Below are 22,088 nucleotides of genomic sequence, written 5' to 3'. Positions count from 1 at the left end.
AGAATAATTCCAAAATCTAGTATTGAAAATGTTCATAGTTTCACAAGATGAGAATTATAGGAAGTTTAATTGGATACATAAACCCTCCAGTAGGGCATAAGTTGTCTGCTAAATGATGGCATTAGGAAGAAGCCATCCCTGTGGCAGGCTGCTGCTGCCTTCTCCTGCACAGGTTGGTGCTGGCTGATGGGGTGGCTGGGATAGGTGGTAATCCCATCTGGTGGTGCCCATGTCTAGAAAGGATGACAGCCAAGATGTATTTGAGAATTTGACACTTTGTGTGTGCTTCGTGGACCTGTAGAAATGGATTATTGTCTCTGTGAGTAGGATCGAAGCAGTAAGTCCTTTTTTTACTCGATAGCCACGTGTGGCAGAGGCTGCGAGACAGTGGGTGGAGGGTTTGTCACCAGCGTGTGTTCTTTCCAGAGCCTGGCTTAAAATAGCTGCAGGCACAAGGAGTTGCTCGGGATTATTTAATCACTCCTGGCTGCAGCATCAGCAAGGTTGAAGGTGTTTGTGGACTCCTCTCATATGTCTTCATGAGTGGCCATGACTGTGGTGAATATAGAGCATGAATACATAGTTGAGCTCAGAGGGGTGAAGAAGATGAAAATGTTGAGAATGATGGTAAACTTTAGAAAGGCTACAAACAAGTAAGTGAACAAGTTAGTCAAAGTGTCCCAAATATTATAATGGGAAAAATTAAGAATAGAAAAGAAAAAGGGAGGGTGCAAGGGGGGAGTGAATCAGTTTCTTGATGTGGTTTGAAATCAATAGGGGAACATAAGAGAGCAAACTGGGAAAAGCAGTTAAATTAGCAAGCAGTTAGCTGGGAGTAATTCGCTCTAGGTAGGTGGCAGGCTTGAGAAGCTGTTTGAGATGAAAATTTGGAAACCCAACTCTCATTTGTCAGTAGTAGAGTGTATGAAGTAAAATGAGTATAAAAGGAAAATTGAAAGATCCAAGGTGGGCTTTGAAGAACTGCTGACTAGACATAGAAGATAAATTATTCAGGCAAATCAGTGCCATTGTCTTGTGTGAAAATTTGTCTTGTTGGATGATGGAAGGTTAAGGAAGGCAGTTAAGGAAGAGGAGTGTGCTGCCAAAGAAGGAAATTATTACTTTGCATCAGTTTTTAACCACTGAAAATATTGTAGAAGACTTGCTACTAGTATTGTGACCAGTATTTCTAAATATAAAAGCTAAGCAAATTTCAGAAATTGAGGTCTTGGCAAAAGCAGATTTAGAATAAGCTGTTAATCTGAAAGGCATTAAGTGAGCAGACCCCAGTAGTATGCTATGTTACATAAAACATAACTGAACTTCTGGCAAAGGTATTTTTTGTTAAAAAGAACAACTTCTTCTTCCCCCCTGAAAAAAGTTCTTTATGTATCTTGTACTCTGGTTGAAGCAGAAATTACTGCAAAAATAACACAATACTTGAAGATCATGTGCTCACAGAATCCAACTTTGGATGCTGCAAAGGAAAATTTCTAGAAGTTGCTCAAAATCTCCAAGCCAGAGAAAGGGCTTGTTTAGATTTTGGGAGGTCTCAAAAATTTTGACACTGAGGCCTCTAAGGAGGCCAAGTAGACCTGTGGATAGAGTAAAAACATTCTTACAAAGACTAAACTGATTTAATTTTGAATTAGAATTTATTTAGGATTTAGTTTGGCTTCAAGCCATTAGACATCATGCAAATCTTTGAAGGGATGGAAGGACAGATTATCTCTCATCTGGTCAATCGTTTGCATTCTTGCCATTTTGATTAAAATTAGTTCTGGTGCTCAGTGGAACTAAGGTCTGCTCTGCCTTGCATGTTCTGTCAGTTCGAGAGAGGCAGAACAAATGTGTTTGGCACTGCTGGTTCCAGATGCAGGAATAACAGGACCACAGCTGTACAGGCAATGGCACTCAGCTGTGGTGTGTTGTAAGCAGCCAGCCCAGAAGGACCCTGTTTCTGAGCTATCCCTCTCTTTAGTATAAAACCACCTGTCAGCACCCTGGCTGTGCAGAATTTAGTGCCCTGGAATTGGGTTTAGAGGACAGGACTTGGAACCTAGTGATTTTAGTCCTTGCACTGTTTTCTATTGTGCTGAATTCAGTCAAGCCTGTTACAGCATTGTCATTTTTATTAGGAATATATTGTCATGTGTACAGTAATTTATAGAAAAAGCACAGAAATTCTTGCTTTGTGGAAATGTCTGACTCATGAGCGTATTTCTTCGCATTAGTGGAGTTTGCTGATAATTAAGTAATAGGCGATTTAGTTTTATTTTTTGTGGAACTTTCTACTGCTGTGGATCTGCATTTCATGCATCTGGATGCAGTGCTGAGCCTATTCTGTAAATGTTAGAGTTTGCTTCTTTTAAGGAGACTTTACAGCAGGCATTAGGAGCCTTTACACTTGGGTAGGGTGATCTACAGCCATCTGTGCTTAGTGCTCACTGTGAGTGATAGCTGGGTTTGTGAGGCTCAAGGCTGATCTATATTTTAAGTGGATGTTTTAACTTATCTCCATAGTTATTTAACGGGGTCCTTCATAATCCTTGTTCCAGTAGAAAAATTCCTCTTTCTTATCTAGTATTGTCTGCAGGCAATGACACCTTTGGAAATTAATGTCTTCAGAACCAAATGTAGCCAATAAAGCTGACAGGAATATTCAAGTTGTGCTTATATTCTGCTTAGAAGTGTCTCTGCTCCTCTCCTTGGGTCAAATCGGGATTGCATGTTCAGCATCACAGTGACCTGTAACTGGGCCAGCTTGTGCTTAAACACTTTTCACTTTTTTTGTGCTTTATCAAAATAAGGAGAAACTTTTTAAAGTATTTCTGAGTTGTTCTTGCTATTACATATATTGCTCCATACCAAGTCAGCCTGTATTAGTTTGTTGTTTGACTTTTTCCCCAGATTATGGGATATTTTGGGGTTTCTTTTTGTTTTTTCCTACCCCATTTTTATTTTCTTTCCAAACAGGTAATATAACATTTTCCTTCTGGGAAAAATACTTCTGGGCGAGAGATGTGTTTTCTTTCTTTGTTTCTTTTTTTTTTTTTTTAACTGTTTACTGAGAATATTCTGCATGCACTTACGTTTGCTTTGTCTCATTCTCACAGTTACATGTCCATGGCTAATTATACTCCTTTCTTGGTGTTTTGTATCCTTCTTGTACTTATAGATAGCTATCAAATTCTCAGCCAGTCTGTCTACTGCTTGTGATTAGACAGAGATTTTTATCCTTCCTGGTTCTTGAATTGCTTTGTTCATTCTTTCTCTCCAGATGGTTGGAGGGCCTTGCAACTGAGAGCACCAGACTGATGCTCTGGGCCTGCTCATGCTTGGGTCCCAGAGGTGGTACCTTTGCTCATGTGGCAGTTTCTTTAGCTTTTGGCCTTTTTATTGTATTGCAAGCTCAAAGGAAGTTCCTCCCTAAATCTATTCTAGTGTTGCCATCATTGCTATCTTCATATATCTCCCCACTGAATCTCTCTAATACATTCCCTGCATGTGGGAGTTTGGAGTGAAATGAGACTCATTTTGTCTTTTTTGGCCATATTGCTGTACTCCCCAAGTCTCTTTATATTATATTTCTCACAGAAAGGCACAAAGAAATCTATGCTAAAGGAATACTAATGTAGTGAAGTGAAACATTGAAAAGTCATTAGCTTGTGTGTAACTGCTTCCACAACTTTTAATGTGTGCAATATGATGGTCTTGAGTTATATGGTGTGTCATGGTTTTCCTGTTCCTCCCTCTGAGCACAGATGAGGCATTATGTACAGAGTGAAGCAGCTGAGCTGTAGCCAGCTATTGTTCTCACTTTTAACAGAATAAAGAGCTGCCTTATTGCTCTGCGTGATGCGTGGTCGCCGCTGCTGATGTGACACCCAGAGCAGATCAGGTGGTATTGTGTTGATTGGGTCCCTCTGGAGCACTGATTCCCCTTCAGATACTTGTGTAAAATATGGAGGGTAGAGGTCCAGAAGGAAAATTTAGTCGTGTTGCACGTGTAGTAGCGCTGGGAGAAGCTGGTGTAATTTCAGCCCTGTCTTTACCATGGTCTGGGTGTGCCCAGTTGGTATTTTCTGACCTGCATACTTGGGCTAATCTTGAGAACACTGAGGAAGTTTCCACCTTGAAAAACAAACACAATTGTTTCAGATTCCTTTTTGAAAAGACACTGTGACATCTCCAGGTCAGCTAAGGACATTGCTTATGGACTGGGCTCACCTTTCCACCCTGAAAGTTTCTCCAGAGTCTCTTAACGATGTTTCACAACAAAGGCAGTGTCAGTACTCAAACACACAAGGAAACCTGGCATTCCGTGAATGTACAGGGGTTCCTGGAGGGAGCTTTTTTGTGCTGACTTCTTAGATTCTTTGGGTTGCAAAATAGCTTAACCTAAAAAGTGATTTTAGTGCAGTGTTTTTGTCCCTGATTTAGAATGGGCAGGCTTGCTTTGGGGATGCTATTCTTCACTGTGCCAGTTTTGGCTGGTAACCCACTCGTTTCAGTTCAGTTTATCTTACCGAAGAGTTCATAGAGGACATAAGCTATTCAGTGCTGGTTTGAAATTCCTCTTGACTCTTCAAAGTTGACTGCTTTTTCTAATCTCATTGCAGTCTCCTGTGAGACATACTCATTGCCAGAATTTCTTAGTACCATATGAGCTGTTGGTATTCTTGGCTCTGTTTTAAATGAGTCCAGCTTTTTCTGCTGTCTGAAAGAATCAAACCATGTAGATTTCAAAAAATGTCCTCAAGACCGCCTCTTTTCCATCCACCTGCCCCACAGCAAAAAACTGATATATTTAAATGAAGATTGCTAGTTTTTTGTTGTGCTTTCTAGTTTTCTGCCAAACCAGCTCTCGGTAGCTCTAACACTGAGTTTGGAGCAGAGGCAGGAGTTTAGCTTGTTAAACTCAAAGCTGTTTTTACAAAGCCATCTGGAGTGCTTAGCCTCAGCCTAATTTTGGGTTATGTAGTCTAGAGTTTATAATATTGCCAGGACCAGATGCAGAAGAAGAAATGAGAATGTACGTGTGTTTTTGAAAAACCTTCTTGTTCAGTGTCTGGGCTCCCAAATGCAGTATTAGTTGAGATGCTGGCCAAAGCAGTGAGATTAAAGGAAGCCTTCAAATGAAGGGACTGAGATCATCTGGTGTACAGGAGATCAGTCAGAAACAAGAGAGGCATGCCTGAAGAGGCATGAGTTTGGTGGGGACGAGGCACATGAAGAAGAGTAGGAGCATTATTTGGTCAGTTGCTGATGTACTTGATTTTACCAAAGGAGTACTTTGTGTTTGTTTAGCTTGTTGCCAAAAAATCTACCAATATTATCTGGTTTTTTCTGCTTTTCATCGTAGGCTACCTTCTGCCTCAGGAAAGGAAGCCTTTAGCAATGGTTCAGGGCTGCTGTTTAACATTGTGAGAGTAACTCTGGCCCTTCTAAGGGTTAACTGAACTTCAGCTGACACCCTTGCTTTGAGTATTGGGTTGTCTTGTTGGGAAAGCTGAACCACTGGGAGAAGCTTTTTAATACTTTCACTTTCAAAAGAGAATGACAGTTACTGAGATTTATGAAATTTTAAAACCTTCCAATTTAAAGCTCTTTAATTATTGAATGCAGACAACTTTTCCATAAGCAGAGCAACCATGGAAAGAGGAAGTAGCAAATTTTGATCCTCTTAAAGGCCAAAGGTGGTCTATTAACTTTGGAGGGACAGTCAGCAGTCTGGCATGAGAAAATCTGGCTTTTCTACCAGATGGTAAATTATTTAGAGCACTAAACAGTTGAAAAAGATCAAGTCTATGAAGCATCTGGTAGGGTATCTGACAATTCATCAGTTCTGCATAGTGCATGCTGTATGTATCTCATGGGCTAGAGAGGAAAGTTACAAATCTGTTGAAACTGGAGAGAAGCTTGATCACATTTGCTGAAAGAAGAGAGAAATCAAGAGACAGACCTATTCTTTAACTGAGGTTTTTATGTTCCTGAGAGTTACTTCTGAATGAGGGCTGTGGAGGTGCTATTGACAAGACTCTGAGCAATCTGTGCTCAAGATACACCGTTAGATGAGACACTTTTGTTGCTAATGGAAGTGAATGAAAGAGGAAAAGCTCTCTGAAAGCTGCTCACCCCCACTGTGGTCTGACAAATACCTAAGATGTTTCAGCACCACCTGTAGAACTCATTCTCTGTCCTAATCTTACAGGGCTTGACACACATGATTAGTTTTGACACAGTAATTTCAAGCCTTGGTGTCTCCCACCCCTCCCCAGGAAAAGTAGCCTCTTATGATTCTGGCTGCTGTTGAGCCAGATGTAATGCTGCTTAAAGTGCTTCAGTGGGTTCCCTTCTTCAGGCAGCACAAATTACCCCTGTACATGCAGAATTTAGAAGCATAATCATCACTCTAGATTCAGGCATTTCTTCCCACTCCTGTGTGGCCATATCTGGGGAGCTGGCTGACACTGGGCCAACTGCTTGGGGACTGAACTGTTCCATCATTGGAACAGAGCTTATGCAGCTATAAAGATACAACTACCTGTATCTGTCTTGGCTATGTAAGACATGTAAATGGTGCTTTTAGTAATCCTTTGGCGAGAGTTGAGTGAGCATGGGGAAGTTGGAGGGCAGCAAAGACAACTGGGGCTGGTGCGAAGAGCCTCTTCTCAGTATTCAGAATTTTGCTGCTGAACTTAGATTTATGCCTTCTCATTGAGACAATAAAAACAGGATGAGATGATCAGTATTCTCTCTGCATCTAGGTTAGAGCTAGGTTATTTTGTAAAGCATTTTCAGATGTCTTGGCAAGAGAAGATGTTGCATAAATAAAGATTTCTCTGTGTTGTGCGGTATTATAACATAGGAAAAGATTTACTGTGCAAATACAGTAACAGAACGGAGAAGAATCATGATCTCCTGTTTGTTAGTACTATGCACTGTAAACATTTGCTGAGGTAGGTTCTCTTGAGATTTCTTGTGGATTTCCCTAGGCACAATCATTGCTGGCATTCTTTGAGCAACGTGCTTTTGTCAGAAGTAGACGTGTTTGTAACTTGTGATACTTCCATCAAAAGCTCAGCGGTTTCCAAAAAACAATACGCTTCTAAACGTAGCAAAATTGAGAAATATCTTTGTTAGAGCAGTCCTGAAGATGTTTTTGAAATGTCTGCCAACACGAGTAAGAGTGGCATGTTGGGCCACGAACAGTGTGCACAGTTGCAGCTGCTTTGCTTCAAGGATACTCAGAGTCCACTCAGGCTGGCATCTGCCAGCATGAGATTTTTTTTTCCTTAGTAATGCTGTGTTGGTAAGTTTGGTAACTTCTGCAGCTTAGCAGAGAATCACATCTACTTTTAAATAACTCTTGTGCTTGCATTGAGATGCCTGCCACTGAAGGTGTGAGCCCCTGTCACTGCTGAGTGTGGTTGCTGAGGGCATGGTGCTTGTTAGCTCCTTTAAAGTCTGTTTTAATAGGAAGACCTTAGACTTTGAGATGGAAGTACAGTGAGTATGTTCTCATTAAAAGATAAAGAAGGCAGATACACATAATTTGTTTTCTTTTTAAATACTCACCTTTTTTTGGTTGGTTTTCAAGAAATTTTCTGTATTTCAGTATTCAAACAGGTGCCCAAGTTAAGGCAATTTGCAAGATGATTTGTTTTGTTTTGGAGTGGGAATACCCAATCATGAATCCTTTTAGGGTAGTCATTGCCTCCATTTTGGTGAATTGGAAGCTGAGGTATTTGCTTTGGGTAAAGCTTCTCTTTACAGACACTTAATAACATTCTGCTGTGACTCTCACCCTGTGAGCTGACAGCTGATCCCAATTCAGCTTCTGTTTCTTCTACTGGAACCCGCTGGGACTTGCCTGGTGTACACCAGCCCAGCTGGATGGTCCAAGCTCTGCTTCACATGCAATTTGATTGCAAACCCTCTCTACACATGCAGTCAACCACGTCTGTCTTGAGCACATGGAAGGAGAGTTACAAGAGGTTTAGATTGTTTTTTGAATGTAATGTGCAGCTTCAGAACTATTTGTTGTGAGCAACAGCAACTGCAGGATGCATTAATGGGCCATAAACCAGACTGTACATGAAGGTAAACTAGGAGACAGGTGCATTTTATGCCTACTGACCCTTGAAATCAGCTTATTGAATTCAGAGGCATGTGTGGTGCTCTACTGCTCATGCAGGGAAGATAGGTAAATTTCTTTTTAAAAGTATCTGTAATGATGACTTTGCAATGCAGTTGGATATACTGGCAGTTAATCTGTGTGTCATAATAATTTTCTTTTTCTTCTTTTTTTGGTTTGCAGGGGTAAGTCTGTGTCTGTAACACTGGATGTACTGACCACTTGCCTCAGACTGAAGAGGACTTGCTCTATTTTGGAATATGGTGCCTAACTTCTGCATCCAAGTACTCACTGTGCCAGCAGCCATCCTCTGCTGCTTGATGCTGCCTTTAGCAGGAGCGGACAGTAAGTAACACTTGGTTTTGGAAAGCCTGAACGTCTTGCAGAATTTCTTTCCAGAAATATTAAGCCTTGTTTGTACTGGAAACTGAGGGTTAAGAGAACTTCCCCCCAAGTCTTCTATTTCCCAGTGTGCGCATTGCAGATAAACAGGGTGTGTGTGAAGGGGCACAAGTAGAAAGAAAAAGACTGACAAAATTTATTCAAGTGCAGAAAGAATTTCCGTAGAAGCTGCAAGATCAAAACCTGACAGTTTGATTTCTAACACGCACAGATGAGTAAAGAAAATTGGGGGCGGAGGAAGAAAGAAGTATTGGGGTCACAGTAATCCCTGTTACTTTTCCTTGTTCTTTTGCCAGCTCTTGTAATTTGTGTAGCACTGAGACATCTCTCCTGAGTCAGCAGGCAGTTGCTGTTGGAGAAGGCTGTTGGGGAAGAGGGTGTGACTTCTTACCTTCTGGTATAGCTCTCCTACACCCGTTTTTTTGGCAGAATTGGAGTACAGTGTTTCTTTGTGGTCATAGTTTTAGCTGTTGTGTCCTTGCTGTTGTCCTGGTAGTCCCATAGAATTGTTGTGACTGGCTTTAATTAGCCCCATCCAGCCAAGGGGAAATATGTGCACAAAATGCTAATGTGGACAGACAAGAGGACAAAAATATGGCTAATGATAGCCTACTAAAAACACCTTATAGTAGGAATGTTTTATGGAATGGGTTATACAGAGAACAGGAAATCTCAATGATTTTTTTGCAAAAACTCGGGTTGTGTATTTGTTAAGCAATCCCCAAATATTTGTGCAGACCCCCTCCCCTTTCTTTTTTTTAACCTGTACCCAGGTTTTCAGTGTCCAAATGTCTGCACATTCATCACAGACTCTGGCAGTTGTGAATATTTCTTGCCTCTGAAAGTACCCAGGGCTCTTGGGATGCTTGAATTGGAGATGAGGTGACCATGTTGCACCTCCTGAGCTGCCAGCAGTCATCTCTTTCTCACTGCAGCTTTAGAGTCGCCAGGCTTATAATTAGGTATGATTTTGTGAAAGTTGAAGGAGATCTTGATTAATGTTGGTAGGAGCCTGGCTGAATGTAGGAAACAGACTGGGGGTTCCCTAAATGTCCTTGACTGAGAGGAAGGCCTAAATTTAGGGAAGCTGGAGAGAAGAGTGAAGAAGGGATGTGAAGAAACTGAAAAAATCAGTTCTTTTGTTGTCATTAGGGATGACTTGTGCAGGCAGCAGATTAATATGGGTCTGTATGAGTCTGAGCTGCCCAGTCAAACTGGGGGCAGCATCTGTCTCCTTCCTCAGCTTACTTTGCTGTCTACTGGTGCTTTGTTAAAGGTGCTTATTCAGATCACTTTACGTCTGCATATTGTAGCCCATTTTGGAATCTGGCATAGAGAAGTAGAGAAGTACTTGTTAAGTGTTCTGAGGTGTATAAAAATTCCCTGAAATTTATTATCTTCATACTGGCTCCTGCAAAGGAGAGAAGCATCACACTCATATCACAAATGTGCAGAAGCTGGTGGAGCTTGAGATGTCCCAGGACAGTTCTTGGCCTGAGGATCAATTGTGGTAGACGTGGTTTGCTAATTTTGTGGAATAATTCCACATGCTTGGATTTAACGAAATTGGCTCTGTTTCTGTGTGATGTCTCAGATGTGGAACATTTCTGTGTTGAGCAGCAAGTTTATCTGTACGTATGGCTTCTTCTCTCGTGCAGACTCAGTCTGAATTGCTTTTTCCTAATCTGGAAGGCAGCTCTGGAGGGCACCGACCTTTTAACCAGCAGAGTGACCATGGATTAATCAAGGGTTTCCTAGGATGGAAAGTGGTTTTTAGAAACTCCATGTATTTTAGCAACTTAGAGTTTTTTCTATCATCTTACCCACTGAATCTTGCCACTGACCCTCAGAGGCTGGGAGCTATGTGAAAGGACCTGTCTGCTCTGTGCCTTTGCAGGGGTAAAATGTCAACCCCAAACCCTGCATTTTATGGGACCTGCCATCAGTGATGCAGTAGCGAATCTGGCATTGGAGAGTCCTGATTCAGGACAGTAATGAAGGGCAAGGGGAAGATATGACAGTATATGGACACTGAAGCTTCTAGAAGCTAGAGAGGATGCTGTGAAAGGAGCAGCCCATGTGAACACTCCTCTGTGTTTTAGTCCCCACAGCATCCTGTTGACTTCAGCAAAACAGCATTTATTTATTGCACTGGTTGTGGCTGTTCCCAGGAAATCACTGTGATTCTTCTTTTTCCCCATTGCAGTGCTGCTTGGAGTCAGCAGAGAGATAAGCAGGCTCTGTATCTACGAAACATTTTTGCATTTCCCCCACTGAAAACAACAGGATAATGAGAGCAGGGTTATCCCTGGATTATCTGGAGTCGATCTCCAACTTGCTTTTTATAGGAGCAGGAACAGTTTGGCTGGAGATGGGCTGTGCTGCATCCCTGGCAGCAGCGTGGCTCATGGCTGGGTGTTCCCTGCCTTCCCCACCTGATATTGTAACGTGTCTCGGTGTTGCTGCTGTAGTTCCTGACAATTAAGGCAGCTGGCAGAAAGCGGGATGTTAACGCCTGAGATAAAGCAGATTTAGTGTGCGCTGCCTGGCAGAATTAGCGCCGCGCTGTGCTGGTGCCTCCCCTGGAATCGAGGTCACCCGAGCTGTGAAGAATGTCAGTGATGAGGACTTGAAGTGGCATCCAAAGGTTAAACTGAGTGGCAGAGTGTCAGAAAAAGAGGGGATTTCTGGATGCCTCCCTGGCAGCAGGAGGGGAGTGGTGCTTTCCTGGCTGCTCTGGTGGGGTGCTGGGAGGAGAAGGTGAGTGGGAAGGGGCACATGCGCGCCAACGGTGGATACAGAAGTGCTAATTTGGCAGACAGCTATTTCAAATCCTCCCCAGCTTTTACAGACTGCAATAAGAAATTATTAAATTTTCTCTGTGATCTGACTGTGTTTCTGTCAGGGTGACCCTAATTCCATTAGAGCAGCTCAGAGCTGATTCAGGATGGCTGTTTTACCCATTCTCTCTCAGCTTGCTTGTGTGGGCTTTTTTATACTCTGTGCTTCCCTTTCTGTCAGCTTTTGATTGTGCATGGGCAAAATGGCTTTGCAGATTTCAGTTAATGTTCAGTGTGATTGTCAACTAAAAGATGCTTTTTTTAGTTTTTGAAAATGTGTCATTTATTCTAATAAAATAAAAACCAAAAAAATCCCCTCTCAAAACAAAATGCAGAGAAAATGGGGGAAAATCAATACTCTCATGAGAAATCATCAGCAATCTCTTTTGTTGTTGTCTTGGTTTTTTAAAAATTAGACCTTGTTTTTGAAGTCCTGGGAACAGGTTCCATTAGCCAAAGGAAGAGACCAGGTGACCCATGCTAGGCCTTTTCTAACTGTGGTATATTTTGGTTTGTCTTGCACAGAATTTCAAAGGGCTTAAGGAATAAAACCACTTCAAAAGTGACCTTGTAGAAGGAAAGAACTAAGGTAGAATTAGGCCAACTACCTGTAAATTGATATCTGGTAAACAAACAATTTGCACCTTTTGATTTCTAGAGGTAGAGCAAACTTGGCTTTTATTTGAGGGGGTAGATGGAACGTGCCTCAGTGAGCTGGTGTTGTCAAGCCAGAGCTTGGGCTCCCACCACCCCTGGCCAGAAGGGACCCTGAGTCTGAAGTGTCTCAAAGCTGCCCTGCCCCTGAAATGAAAAGTTACTTTATATCTGAAAGATGTGCATCTTGTACATGGGGTTTTTTTTTGTGTGGTTGTTTTTTTTGGGGGTTTTTGGGTTTTTTTTTTTCCAATCAGTGTTTCTTGGATGCTAATTGAATTGAGGAAACACATTAAAAAATAAAATAAAAAGCAAAGATGCTGATGCTTGTGAAGGTTGGGAAAAGAACGAGTACTGGGATGGCTTCTCTAGATGTGGTGATGTCTAGAATAGTAGGAGAGTCTAAGAGTCTAAGAATAGTAAGATGACCTTTCTAGCTTCAGGTGAGCTCTGTTTTGCCAGGGATTTTGCATCGTACCTGAAGTGTATATGGAGGTTTTGGGTGGAAGAGCACTGGAGGGAACATTTGTTAAGGCACTAGTTTGTCCTTGTCCTCTAACTTTGCTGTCTGCCCTTACTGTCCTGTGCTCCCAAGACCAGCTTGGCTCATTTTGACTCCCTGATTTGGCTCTACTGCTTTTCCTTCATAACCTGAATGATGCCTCAACAACAGTTAATCCCAAATACAGCTGCTTGAGGCCACGCTGTGAGATAGACTTGCTGTTGTGCAAGCCTGGAAAATGTCCACTTTGCAGAGCTGGGCAGCACAATTCCATTCCAAAAGCTGGACATGAGGCTTCTCCACTGCTGCCTTGCAGCAGTTTCTGTTTCCAGGATTCCTGTTTGCATTCCTGTCCCCAAATGCTCTATCTTGTGATTATGTGTAATTGATGCGATTGGATCCAGGTATTGCAGCACAGGTAAATACTAATTTTCTGCAATTCTACCTTGACTAGCTTGACATATTCCATCAGCAGAAAGAACATGGAAAATACTGTTTAGGAAAACCCCTGTACCTGAGGCATTGAGGTGGTGTCATTAAGGGATGGGTTGAAATATTAACCACAGTTGTTGTGCAGTGTTTATTTTTGGTGTCCTTACTCATCATATATATAAATATATATATTTAGGTAGGAATGGATTCTACACTTTTGTGTAAAATACCTAAATGCTGCCTGCTCATAGCTAAATGGTGCAGACATCAAAGTAGAAGGAATGCTGTGAGGACAAACATCATGTACAGAGTAGACAACAGATCTTTTTCTGCATTTATAGCCCTTTTAGCTCCAGCACTTGCAGAGGACATGAATTTGTTTGAGTTGTTACTCACAACAAATCACAGCATGATTTGTCTTTTTTATGTATTGTTAAAGCCACCAGCATTCATCAGTCAATGTCAGCTGACAGGTCAAAGGTCTCCTTAGCCCCAAATCCCTCATCCAGTAGTGGTCAGTACGAAGACTTATGGAGGATGGAAAAACAGAATAAATAGATAGTGATCTCTCCCCGTTGTCTCCTTAGAGCCCTCGGTGAGAGGTGGCTCCTGAGCCCAGAGAGGTGCTGTAGTAACTGCAGCCAAGCTTACTCTGGGTTTTGCTCTGAGGCAGCTCTGAGCATGTGGTCAGTCTGCAGGGACACTGGGGACAGTGGTTTTCTGGGAGGCCAAGGTGTAGGCTCTGACTGTTGTTTCTACTCCATGGCTCCTTGTTTCACTGCTGCTGTGCAGGGCTGAGCATCCCCACTTGCCATTTGCACCACTCGGACTCAGCTGCACAGCCAGAATTCCTCTCCTGCCTTCCCAAGGGACTTCCTGTGATTAAGTATCCGTGTAAATTATCCAGCACAGTGACAAATGTTGAGGGGATGATATATTTAATACTTGTTCTTTGCGAGAGTGTGTCATTATTGGCTTGGTGATACAGAAAACCAATAGAACTACCTGCTTACAGTTTTATCTTCAGTGTAGATTCATAGATTGTAAGGCCAGAAATCAGATCAGAGTAGTCTTTCACTCTGACCTGTGTAGCACAGGCTGTATAATTTCAGTAGTAATTTCTGCGTCTGCTTTTACAGCTGTGGATGAGCTAGCACGTAGCTTCTGGGAGGCTGTCAAATCATTATTTGAAAACTAAATGATAGAGAATTTACCCAGCTCCTATATGATCTGTAAAAATGGCAAGTAATCATTACTTCTCCAAATGTGTATTTATTTCAAACTACCTTTATGCATTTTTAGGGTTTAGACACTGGATATTAGAACATCTGTCAGTGAGACTGGAGACTCCTGCTGTTTAATGCAATCTCCTGGAGAAGCAACTTGAATTGGAGGAGTTAGAGAGTATGAAAGTTTGTTCTTTTTGTTGTAGAAGAATGGACTAGTTTTTTTCTGACCAGACAAAATTTTTATTGTTCTTCACTAATCCTCCAGACTTTTCAATATGTTTTTTAAAGTCAAGGGACCAGGACCAAGACAAGTGGCTGCTTTTTCCAGTAGTACAATGGCACTTTATCTTTTTTACTCAAAGCATTCAGCTGGGAATGTGGTCCTCCACTGTGACCTCTGAATTCCTTTCTGGACCTCTGATTCCCAGGATGCAGACTTCTATTTCATGAGTGGGACTTGGCTATTTGTTCATGAATATCTGCCCCTAGGTACATTAAAATGTGTTTCACCGGATCCCAGCTCATTTAATCATTTGAGTAATTCTGTAAAGGTAATTTTCCCCTTTCTGTTTGTAGCTGACTATCAACTTTGGTAAAGCTTACCCTTTACTTCCCAAATCTAATTGCAAGTTAGTTGCATTCATTCACAGATGTTAATCAGTTGTGGCTATTTGCAGAGGCTGCTATGTGTATTTTAAGGAGGTATTTAAAATACCCTGTAGTAGTGATGGTAACATCCTTTGCAGATGGAAAGGAGTGCCAGAAAACCAATAAAGTAATATGGTTTGTCGTGATGCTCCTGGCTATTACTACTACTGATGTCAGAAAGGAAAAAAGTATAAGATCTGCTGGAGCTTTCAGTGTTTTAGCTGAGTAGTTGTAAAAAGCAATGATGTGGTAATAGGAATGCTTTTTTTGTTTCTTTGATTATCTCTTCATTATACTGGTGCTTCAGAATGATACTGTAATATAAGATGATCAAGCTCATTTTTGTGAACAACCAAGAGTATGAAATTTGTTTTCTCAAAATGTTAGTCAACCTTTTTTGATGTTGAACATGGTTTAAAAAGGAGTGGGGAAAAAAAGCATCTGTTCATGGGTGCTTTTTCTCTGGTAAGTTGTCTATGTATCAGGAGCTGAGAAGCAGTGGTGCACTCTTAATTGAATGCTCTGTTTAGTCCCTTGTGAGAATCAGTGCTTTGTCTGTGCCAGAGACAAATCTAATTTATTTTGTTGGTGTGAAAACACTGTAGGGTGCTTACTGAACCTTCTAACTCATAGAAACATCTTTTGCCTTGCACACTTTACTGACATATGATCACTGAATTAAATCAAAGCACTTTTTATAGTGGGTGATGGCTTTACATTTGTATATGAATTGTAGCCTGCAATACTAGAGCTTTGAATGTGTGTTAGTTTTGTCTTTCTCTCTTCCATCATAACATTAAGCCTTCTCAATAAGAGGCATTGACATGTTATTAAAAATAAATAATTATAGAATATATTTCATTTCATGTAGTACAGGCTGGAATGACTTTGTAGTCCTTCTATGCTTTTCAGATTGCCCTTCATTGTTTATATTACTCATTGTTCCCCCCCGCCCCCCCCCCCCCCCCCCCCGGTAATTAATAAGAGAATTTCCATGAAATCTTATCCAGGAAATTTGTATTTTGTAAGATTGGATTGAGATGTATAGGTAGTACCTGGTCAAATCTCAAAATAAATGTAAATGCCACAATTTTCCAACGGACATTCCTTGCACCATGTTGGTACTTAGAATAAAGTCATCATGTCAGGAAGAGATTTGGATTTGGTTTGTCTTGGCTACATGAGGTTATTCTAATTGAGCTGATAGTGGATTCTCTGAAAGTAACTGAGATGTCATGGGAAGGACCATCATCAGTCCACTGTTAGCATTGGTAAATACTGCAGATTTAAAAGGAAACACTCAGAATTCTTAGTTGCTTTTGCGGCTTTCCTTGCAAATTGTTTTAAATGTTTTTACAAACTCTGTCTACATATTCTAACTTTGTTGGCTCACCTCAAAGGTGAGTGATATAAGCCTTTGGCAGTTAATTGTCACACAGGGAGAAGACAGTAACTACTGAGCCTCTGCTCTTTGTTTTAAGGATGCAGAACACCTATGTGTTTTCTTTGTGTTTGTTTTTAGCCAAATCCACTTCAACTGTTGTATTACTTCTGTTAAAGGTTGTTTTGAAAAGAGGTTTTAAAGAGGCCAGGAAATACTCAGCAGCTCCACTTGTAATAACCATTTTGAGCCTCAGCATTAGCACAGCTGTGCCTGGCAGCTGGGGCTGTGCCTTTCCACCCCCTTGTCAAAAGCTGTGGGCTTGTGTGAGTGGAAGACAGTTTGTTGCAAAGCTCTCACTTTGGTGTTGTTCCTAAGACAGGGCATTGCGTGGATTTTCAGACATGAAACTGAAATTCTGTCTTTTAAGGTTAATTAAAGAGTCACTATGCACTGATTTCAGAAAGGGTTTCAATCCCTGAATTTGGGAAAAAAAGACATTTTGGAAGTGAGGCGGCTATAGTGTATTGTGCTTAGAGAGTGTTTAATTTATGAGAGGGAAGATTCATTGAAAGAACAGAATGATGAGTAGTGAGATTGTTGTTACATGCTGAAAATGGTTAAAATACTGATTTGATTATGATGACTATATGTTTTAATCCTATTTAGGATCAAACAGAAGTTTTCGGTTTTTCCAGGACACAGGAAAACCCTTAGAGAAGCAAACTTCTCATAAGGAAATACTTTCATATTCCTATTTAAAGGACTAGGATGCCTGGTCCTGACACAGTGTTCTCAGTTTTGGCATGCAGAGTACAGGGTTTAGTATGGCTCTCAGGAGAAGGATGAGGGTAGTCCAAGAGCTAGAAAGGCTCCCTTTACTCTTGTTTGGTGTAACTGGTTGTTGACTTGTCATTTATACTTGCTGTATATAACTTCTAATATCCTTTTTTATGCCCCATTGCACACAGTTTGTCAGGGGTTAACATGAAGTTCCTTAGTTATAGCCTGTTCTTTTCATCTTTTTATGAGTTTGTTTCATGGCTGAAATGTGCCCTGCTTGGTCTTCAGGCAAAGTTCAAATTGAGGGACTGTATTTTATAAGTTGGACATTTGTTTTTGGTTCTTTCTGCAAAAGTTGTCTTCGAATGCTCTTAAAAACAAAGAGAGTGGAAAAATACTTTTGTACCCTTAAAGCTGACTGTGGTGATATTTATAGATCTCTAGTCTAAAATGTCTTTGAAAACATTTGGCCATCAAAGTGCATCTGTAGTAATGTCCAGAGAGAGCGACCCTGATTTGTGGAAGGAGTGACCCATAGAAAAATAGGCTGCTGAATAATATAAAGGGAATTTCACGCTGGATCACTGTGTAAAGGATGCTGTGTGAGCTCCTGTGTAACTAAATTGCCTGTGTATTCATTCTGTGTGTGTAGCCAGACCTGCTGTGATCTCAGCCTTCCCAAGAGCCAGAGGTGCACAGGAGAAGTGTCCTGCAGGTTCTCCAGCACCCAGCCTGGAACGTGGGCAGAGAGAATTAATTTGGACTGACACCATGAAGTTCCTCTTCTAGTACATTTGTCTTCTTGAGGCAGCTGTGAAAATAGAGTGGTTTTTGTTGCTCTCTGGTTGTACTGCAGGCCACAGGGGCTTGTTCTTGTCTTTCTTGGCAATGCCTGTCAAACCTTTATTCTGTCTTAGTAAATGCATGGAACATTTAACATATTTAACTGCCAGAGTTCTGGTTTTTGTTTGTTTGTTTGTTTTTCCCCCCCTCAAATGCTAAAACAGCATTTTCTGTAGAGCTGTGTGCCCTATTTTAAGAGCAGAGTATGATTTGGGGGGTTTTTGCACATTAAGACAAAATCCCCATATTGTTTGGTCAGCATCTATGCAGTGCTCAGTGTCTTTTTCATTAGACACTCAGCCTTCTGTTGCAGATAAGGGATTTTTTTGGAGGCAAATTTAACTCAAAAATTCTGGTATTGTCTGTAATCTGTAGTGTTTGTGAGAGAAGAGTTTCCTGTGGAATTTAAGAAGCCCCACTTAACATATAAAGAGTTACAGTATACCATGTTACGATGTGGTGTTATCCAAGTTTATGTTAAATTGCAGAATTATTTTGTGTTACAATAATTGCTGGATGGTGTCAAACTCTATGTCCATTTATACCAAAATTATCCCAGCATAAACCTCCAATGATGGCTAACAAATGCTAGATGTTTTAAGAAGGTACAATAAAGATCATCTCATACTCTTGCCTTTTCTCCCCACCCACATTAGTTCCCATTTCCTATGTAAAATTAGAAGCTGTTCTCAGAAACTGGACTTGTATTACTCCTCTGTAGAGCTTTATTAATTGCAACAACTCTAAATATTGTTTTATCCACATGGGCAAAGGAATAATATCCAGTGTATGTTTGTCAAGGTCACATCCATCTAATTTCCTTTAATGACAGGCTAACAGGCTTTGTGAATGGAGAAGCAGTAGATGTCATTTATCTTTAGTAAAGCTTTCAGTGCTCCCTCATGAGACTTTTTCCTGTGAAACATCTGCTCATAGGGTGGGTATTTGGCAGTTTGGTAGCATTCAGCATTTGCAGTAATGATCTCTCTGATAGAATAGAGAACATGCTTATTAAATTTGCAGGCAACAACAAGCTGGGAAGAGAGGCAAGCATGTTGGAGGACACCATTAGAATTCAAAATGATCTTTACAAATTGGCGAAACTGTCTGAGAGGATGCATGTCAATAAGGAAAAATGTGGATAGATGTTTGAAAATAGGAGTAATCAGCTACATAAATACAGAATGAGAGACAACTGCCTAGACAGCTGGGATACAGAAAAGGTCTTGCAGTGCTAATGGATCATAAGCCATGCAGGAGTCGAGAAAGCAGTGCTTCTTTGAGGGGAACAGACATCACAGTGATAGTGAAAAATGAGGAGTACCATCCTGAGGACACATTTGATAGTCTTTCTACTCGGCTCACATGGGTAAGGCCTCCGGTGAAACATCTCATCTTGAGCATCCCACTGCCAGAATGGAAGGATGAGCTGGGGGGAAGCCAGTCCTTCTATCCACTGCTAGGAGAAGAAATAATGTGCTTGAATTACAGCTGAAAAGTTCAGGTCAGGCACTAAGCAATACTCACAGACATGCAGGATTGTTGGACGTGGAATTGAATTTCCGGAGGTATTTCTGGAATTTCGTATGCAAACAGAAAGTGTTCTCTCAGATATGTTCTAAATAGGCAGTGTGACTTTTTTAAATGAATGTTTCTTTGTCTTCATTTATGAACCAGGAAAGGTGCAGTCTCATAGCCTGTCTTCTCTAGGTTACCTAATAACTCTTATATCTTTATCCTGTCCTTTTTTATCCTCCTCTCAAGTGACAATCACTGTCTTTCCTCTTTCTATGTAGCTTTGTGTGAAAGTGTTCTCCAGGCCCTTAGTCCTCTTCAGTGCCCTTCTCTGACTTTGTAGCTCTGCTCTAAATGTGCTGGTGGGTGAAAACAGGAGAATATGAGACTTGCAAACATCCACTAGTTTTCTCATGAAGCGTCACAGATTTGCTATCTTCTTGTCCATGTCTGTGCATGACTAAAGCACAGCTGCCTGTTCCAGTGTGTGGTTCATCCTCAGAAGCCATACAGTTAACTCTGCTCTGTGAATTGTAGCAGGTATTTCTGGGTTTGTTTTTTTCTCTCAGTACATGTTATGTATTTATCTATAGGTAGCTCTCTGCCTGGAGACTTTACCATGCTATACATCTGTTCAGTGGCTGATGTCTGAGCTTTGATTGTTGCAGGAGCTTTGCTTGCCAAGGCAGGCTCTGGTGTGTATCTGGTGGTTGCTGCTATGATGTGCAAGAGCCCATCTCTCTGACAGCAGCAAACATCTGTGCTGTTCTGCACTGAGTGTCAGATACACCCAGAGTAGGTTGGAGGGTCTGCATGTGGACCACTCTAGGCAAACAATGCTGCTTTGCTGTCCAGAGCAGCACTGACCAGCAGCTCTTTTGGGAGGGGGAGGATTGAAACAGTTTCTGGTAGCACAAATTGCTTTGAGAAACAATTGCAAAAGATGCTGTAGGTCTTGCAAGACCTTCTGATTCAAATATGTTTAAAAGCTTATTTATGTGTATGAAAGGGAAAATGTATTAAAAATTGTATTTGTATAGAATGCTTTTAAGTTAATGGTAGTGGAAGGGAAGATGGGTAAGGTTTTTTACCTTCTCCTTCCAGTAGTCATTCTTGCTATGAATAGCTATACATCAGCTCATGAATTTCTGTCTGAGTGAGGTCCCAGGGCTGTATGAGATGGGAGTATCTCATGCTTCATGTTAAAAGATTACGGTTAATTTATTGCATGTTTGTTGTGGATTAGAAAAAGCTATTTACCCACCTAGACTTTTTCTTTCCTGGATTTCATAAAAGAGCCATGTACTTTTTGCTGAAGAAGTACAGATCAGAAGAGATTTGTCTTTTTAATGAATTGATTTAAATCAAAATGCAGGCCATTACACGAGTTCCTGAATATTGGAAACTCTGGCCATTATGTTGGGTGTTTCTTTGCCATCAGACTTTGACTTCAAGCTGCAATTATTTTTCACAAGATGAAGAATGAAGTCTGTTGCCTGTTATGAATAATAGAGTATGGTAATATCACAGCTATATATGCAAACTCTGCAGACTGGCAGCACAGCTGCTAAACGTTACGTTTTTAAAATATGTGCAATCTGTTGTCAACAGAATTAAAACCAGGAACATAACATGGTTTGTTTTGTAGGGAAATTTAGTGATGAATTGTTCCACATTTTGACCTTTAAATTTTTTTTTAGTCTCTGCACCTTCTAGTAAACTGCAGAGATTCTCAAATGAAGACATAGAATTCTGATGGCCACCCTGACATTTCCTAGGCCTGGCTGGATACCTGGTCTTGATTAATTTTCTAGTGTACCTGCTCTGCCAAGCTGGAGAGGCTCATACGCTGCACAACTGCACTTGAAGTGATTGCACTGTAAACCTCATCCAATTAAAAGGTGAATCCTGTTCTGGTAGTGGAAAGTTGTTTTACTGTTCCTTTCCCTGATGTGGATGCGAGTGGAAGTGTTGAAGGGAAGTGTTATTGTTGTTGCTTTTGTAGCTTGTTATCTTCCATCTCCATGTACAAAAAATGCGTGAGAAATGCAGCCTGCCCAGCTGTCTGAGAGTGAGGGTGACTTGGCAAGATAAACCTTCACTGGCTGTAATGGACCTGACTACAGATGATCATTAGGCCCTTCACTACCATCTGGTAGTGTCCTGGTTTGAACCACAAGCAGCAGGAGAAATAAGGTGGAAATAGAGCAAAGAACAGCAGTCCATCATTTTGGTGCTGAGAAGGGAATAATGCTCTCCTCCTGCCTATGGAGTGAGAGAGTTAAGAGACAGCAACTTAGGAATATGAGAAAGGAGTAAATGTGAATAACATAGAACATTTAGGTTTGCTGTCCCTCATCAAAAGAGTCTTTGAAGTCCTGCTGCTTGGGAAAAGATGCAAACAAGCACTCCCAAAATGCCAGTTCCAGGGCGAGGGAGCCTGGCACTGCTGGCACTCCTTGAGTGTTTCTGTGCTCCATTCCTCTCACCTGCAGAAAGAAATGCCAACATTAGCAGATCTCTGATTGTGTCTGTGCTGGCAGAGGGTCCCAGAACTGATTTATAGCACTTGTTCAGCTTTCAGTGAGCAGCAAATGCATTGCTTAATTATTCATGGCAGATGTATTATTGCAGGAAATTAAGACATTGAGGAAACAAGTAAAAACTATTACTGAATAGAGCTATAAACAAGGTAAGGTGGAAGGGAATGCAGTAGAAA

At 41.1% G+C, this 22,088-nt stretch overlaps 1 protein-coding gene across 16 annotated transcripts in view; it reads left to right on the top strand.

The window, feature by feature from the left end:
- The window catches only part of PTPRF (protein tyrosine phosphatase receptor type F), a 375,339-nt gene that overhangs the window by 121,756 nt on the left and 231,495 nt on the right, over positions 1-22,088 (top strand). For all 16 annotated transcript variants that reach the window (XM_077785383.2, XM_085585737.1, XM_021528106.3 and 13 more), the window contains one exon: positions 8,324-8,485. In XM_077785383.2, the coding sequence (XP_077641509.1) occupies positions 8,401-8,485 (85 nt within the window). In that variant the 5' untranslated portion in view covers positions 8,324-8,400. The remainder of the gene's footprint in view (positions 1-8,323; positions 8,486-22,088) is intronic.

Source organism: Lonchura striata, chromosome 8 (assembly GCF_050655825.1).
Source record: "Lonchura striata isolate lonStrDom1 chromosome 8, ASM5065582v1, whole genome shotgun sequence".
NCBI lineage: Eukaryota > Metazoa > Chordata > Aves > Passeriformes > Estrildidae > Lonchura > Lonchura striata.
This window is presented reverse-complemented; position numbering and strand designations above follow the sequence as displayed.